This window comes from Mandrillus leucophaeus, unplaced genomic scaffold, assembly GCF_000951045.1.
Source record: "Mandrillus leucophaeus isolate KB7577 unplaced genomic scaffold, Mleu.le_1.0 Scaffold10, whole genome shotgun sequence".
NCBI classification, from domain to species: Eukaryota; Metazoa; Chordata; class Mammalia; order Primates; family Cercopithecidae; genus Mandrillus; species Mandrillus leucophaeus.
The window spans coordinates 5,300,488-5,304,883 of record NW_012098098.1 but is presented as its reverse complement, the minus strand read 5'-3'; the positions used below and the strand labels follow the sequence as shown (position 1 = coordinate 5,304,883).

Sequence of the window (4,396 nt, the reverse complement as noted above, 5' to 3'; positions counted from 1 at the left end):
CACACAGGGGATTACACACACATCATCGTAAGGATCCACGACGCCACACACAGGGGATTACACACACAACATGGTAAGGATCCACGATGCCGCACACAGGGATGGGGCAGGGGAGAGGGTGTAGAACACACACACACACACCCGAGCAGCAGGAGCAGAGACAGCCCTCGAGACAAAGTGTCACAGGGGCCCCCTCCAGAAGGAACATGGGGCTGAGGCTGCAGGGGCGAGGGAAGGGAGGGGCCGACAGTGTTCACATCTCTAGGATTCAAACTTTTTCATATACAGCATGCATTACTTTGACTTCTGCTTAAAGAAAAGAAAATAACTGCAGCAGCTTTTGGTTTTTCAAGAATAGTGAGAATAATATTTCACCTACTGTCCCACAGCTCTGTACCTGGGTGGTCAGGGCTCAGGTCTTCCACTGCAATCTGAACCACATCCGCCAGGTCGTGTTCAGACATCATCCAGAGCACAGGAGAGTGGCCGGTCAACACGCAAGAGTTCCACTCGAAGAGGGGCTGGCTTTTGGTCACCTACCAAACAGAAGCAAAAGAGGAGGAGAGGACATTAACCATCGCCACATGTGAAATGATGAAAACCACGAGCCGTGCACATGTATGCAAGAGGCCGAGAATGTCTGTGGATTTTTACATGCAGGGTTCTTCTTGCCTCAAACCACCAAAAGGTAAGTTTCTTTGAAAATTAACAAATAGTTGAAAACGCCACCCGCTGCCTCATTCCTTAACCACTGGACAAGTCACCCAGGGCGTCTCCATTTCCACCACATTCCTCATGCCCTTCCAAAGCCACCTTCCCAACACTGGCTTGGAAACATCCTCTCCCTCAGCTCAAGTCTCCAGTGGGGCCTGACTGCCTACAGCAAACGTCCTGTCACTTCCTGCTCCCGTGGGGCCTCAGCCCTGCTACACTCACCACACCCCAGAAAGCAGCATCCCACCCACACCACACCACTGGTCTCCATGGTGATACGTCATCTCTCCTCCCAAATCTCTCCCAACTGCACGCTTCCATCTAGACTAGAACCCATACTCCGTTTCTGCTGCCCCACAGGCCCGGCGGAGTGGCAGCACCTCTGCTCTGCTTTCTTTCTGCTCTCAGGTTCTGTCCTGAACCCGAGCAGCATCGTGCCACCATGACCAAGGGGGAACCATCTGTCCTGTCCACAACTGTGCTGTCCAGGGTGGGGCTATCCCCGAGCCTGGCACAGTGTCTGAAACAGTCAGGGGCTTTCCTCCAGCTCCTGTGACGCTCTGATTAGGCCTCAAGAGAACTTATTTTCCAAAGTAAAAATGAGGCTGCATCATTCAAACTACGGTCTATGGACACACAGATCCAAATATAGGAGTGCAAAATAGGATGTCACTGAAATGAGGAATGAATGTGACCATATTTTTTTATCAGATTATGCTTTATATTTTAATTATTGACACATAAATGGTATAAAGTAAACTGTTTTCCCTGAACTACACTATACACTTCTTAAGGGCAGAAACCCTGTGCCCAGCTCTGTACAGCACAGCTCCTTTCATCAGGAAGAGTCTGTTCACTGTCCCTAACCACAACCCCCATCGCAGAAGGAAAAGTGGGGTTTTCAGGTCACATGGTTTCAACTCTTGAGTCTATTCACAACTTCTGGTTTTTTTTTTTTGAGACAGAGTCTCGCTCTGTCACCCAGGCTGGAGTGCAGTGGCGCAATCTCTGCTCACTGCAAGTTCCGCCTCCCGGGTTCACACCATTCTCCTGCCTCAGGCTCCCGAGTAGCCGGGACTACAGGCGCCCGCCACCACGCCCGGCTAAGTTTTGTATTTTCAGTAGAGCGGGGTTTCACCATGTTAGCCAGGATGGTCTCGATCTCCCGAACTCGTGATCCGCCCGTCTCGGCCTCCCAAAGTGCTGGGATTACAGGCGTGAGCCACCGAGCCCGGCCACAACTTCTGTTAATGGATGAGTCCCAACAGGAATGAAATTACAAAAGCAGGCCTCACACGTGTTCTTAAATCCAATGAAAAATGCAGTTCCTCCTCTCCTTTGTCTAGGTTTAAATTTTACAGCTTAAATGGCAACAGCTCTAGAATTTCTTTTTTCTTTTCTTTTTTTTTTTTTTTTTTGAGATGGAGTTTTGCTCTTGTTGCCCAGGCTGGAGTGCAATGGCACGATCTCGGCTTACCGCAACCTCCACCTCCTGGGTTCAAGTGATTTGCCTGCCTCAGCTTCCTGAGTAGCTGTGATTATAGGCATGCACCCCCACACCCAGCTAACTTTGTATTTTTAGTAGAGACGGGGGTTCTCCATGTTGGTCAGGCTAGTCTTGAACTCCCGAGCTCAGGTGATTCGCCTGCCTCGGCCTACCAAGGTGCTGGGATTACAGGTGTGAGTCACTGCACCTCGCCTCAGCTCTAGAATTTCTTGGGGATAACAATTCGTGGAAGAAGGAGCCAAGTGCTGTCTTAAATCTTCCTTTATTAGTCAAGGCAATATTTTTCATAAATGTGTGATCAAATACAAGATCTATAAAATAACAAAGGTATTTTTATTCCCACCTTATAACTTTACACAAGATTAGATGAACTGAGGAAACATAAATTAATTGTCCTTAACAAAAAAAAAGAGCTGATGACAAATAACTGGAGGGGGAGACACAAAGCCTCAGAGGGACCAGCGCTAACCTCTAAAAAGTCCAGCCGAGAAAGACGGAATGAGACAGATGTTTAATCTCCCTAAATCCTCCCATACAGACACACACAGCTCCAAGGATAGCAAAACCAAAACCCAGGTCAACACCGCCAACAGAACGAGGTTACAGGATATTCCTCAAGAACCCCAAACACAAGCAGATGGGGACATTGGAAGCCACAAGGTCAGCATGGCACACGGGCGTAGGACGGAGCAAGCAGAGGGAAGCAGGAGCCGGGCTGAGAGCAGCAGCTGCCGGATCCACCAGGAGACCCACACAGAGGCCTGCAGGGCTGACCCAGAGGCCCAAGTGTTCTGGACCCCAAGCCCTCTTAAAACTCATTATCCAAAGCTCCCTTTTAGGCCAAACACATTGAAAAGAAACAGCCTGGAATTGAACACAAAATGTGCAGGGCATGGAAACTAGAGACCAAGGAACATGAAAGCTAATGAAAGGTGGGAGGGGAGAATGGAGCCTAGAGAGCTGAGAAAATAAGTTGCTGCATTTTTAAAACTTTCAAAAAACAACACAGGAAAGAACCCCAAAACACTGAAATTAGAGAAACGATTCTAAACCAAGCCTCCCTTCTGAGCATTCAGAAAAGAAAAAGTCATATAAAAATGAGCAACAGAAAGTACTGAGGCCAAATATCATGCAAAAATAACATATTTCTTAAAAGAATAAGAAGCAAAATAACATCACTGCAGACAATGAAAACATTCTAGAAACATATGTCCCCCAAAAAGATGAAAACTAAAAAAAAAAAAAAAATCCTGATAATTCAAAACAAACTGAAATACATTAAACACATAACATACCATTAACCAGAAACCAGCATTAGAAAAACTCAGAAACAAGGTACTAGAACTCAGAATATATTAGAAACAAAAGAAAAAATAACTTCAGAAATGAAGCCTAAACTACAAGAACCTTAGAACAAATAAACACAATGGTACCTTAAGAAAAACAAAATGACAAAATTTTCAAGAATAAAAAAGAAATGAAAGAGATGAAAAAAGCTCAAGAAAAAGTAGCACATAAGACAGGAAAAGAAGACCCAACATATGTATAATAGGAGATGCTAAAGATGAAAACTGGCCAGGCACGGCGGCTCACGCCTGTAATCCCAATGCTTTGGGAGGCTGAGGCAGGAGGATTATTTGAGGTCAGTAATTCAAGATCAGCCTGGACATGTACTGAGGTCCCGCCTCTGCAACATATTTTTAAAATTAACTAGGTACAGTGGCACATGCCTGTGGTCCCAGCTACTCAGGAGGCTGAGGTGGGAAAGTCACTTGAGTCTGGGAGGGCAAGGCTGACTCCACCCTGGACAACAGACCGAGACCCTGTCTCGAAAACAGGTGAAAACTAAAGCAGTGAAATGGAATATACTAGAAACTGTAATTCAAGAAAACTCTCCAGAAAACAGGAGGGGGCACTTGAAACTACACATTAAAAGGATACACCGGCCGGGCGCAGTGGCTCATGCCTGTAATCCCAGCACTTTGGGAGGCCGAGACGGACGGATCACGAGGTCAGGAGATCAAGACCATCCTGGCTAACACGATGAAACCCCCGTCTCTACTAAAAAATACGAAAAACTAGCCGGGCGAGGTGGCGGGCACCTGTAGTCCCAGCTACTCGGGAGGCTGAGCCAGAAGAATGGCGTAAACCCGGGAGGCGGAGCTTGCAGTGAGC

General features: G+C 47.0%; 1 protein-coding gene across 1 annotated transcript in view; it reads right to left on the bottom strand.

The window, feature by feature from the left end:
• The window catches only part of BANP (BTG3 associated nuclear protein), a 133,972-nt gene that overhangs the window by 97,680 nt on the left and 31,896 nt on the right, over positions 1-4,396 (bottom strand). Inside the window, exon 2 of the mRNA XM_011972408.1 lies at positions 380-536. Within this exon, the coding sequence (XP_011827798.1) occupies positions 380-536 (157 nt within the window). The remainder of the gene's footprint in view (positions 1-379; positions 537-4,396) is intronic.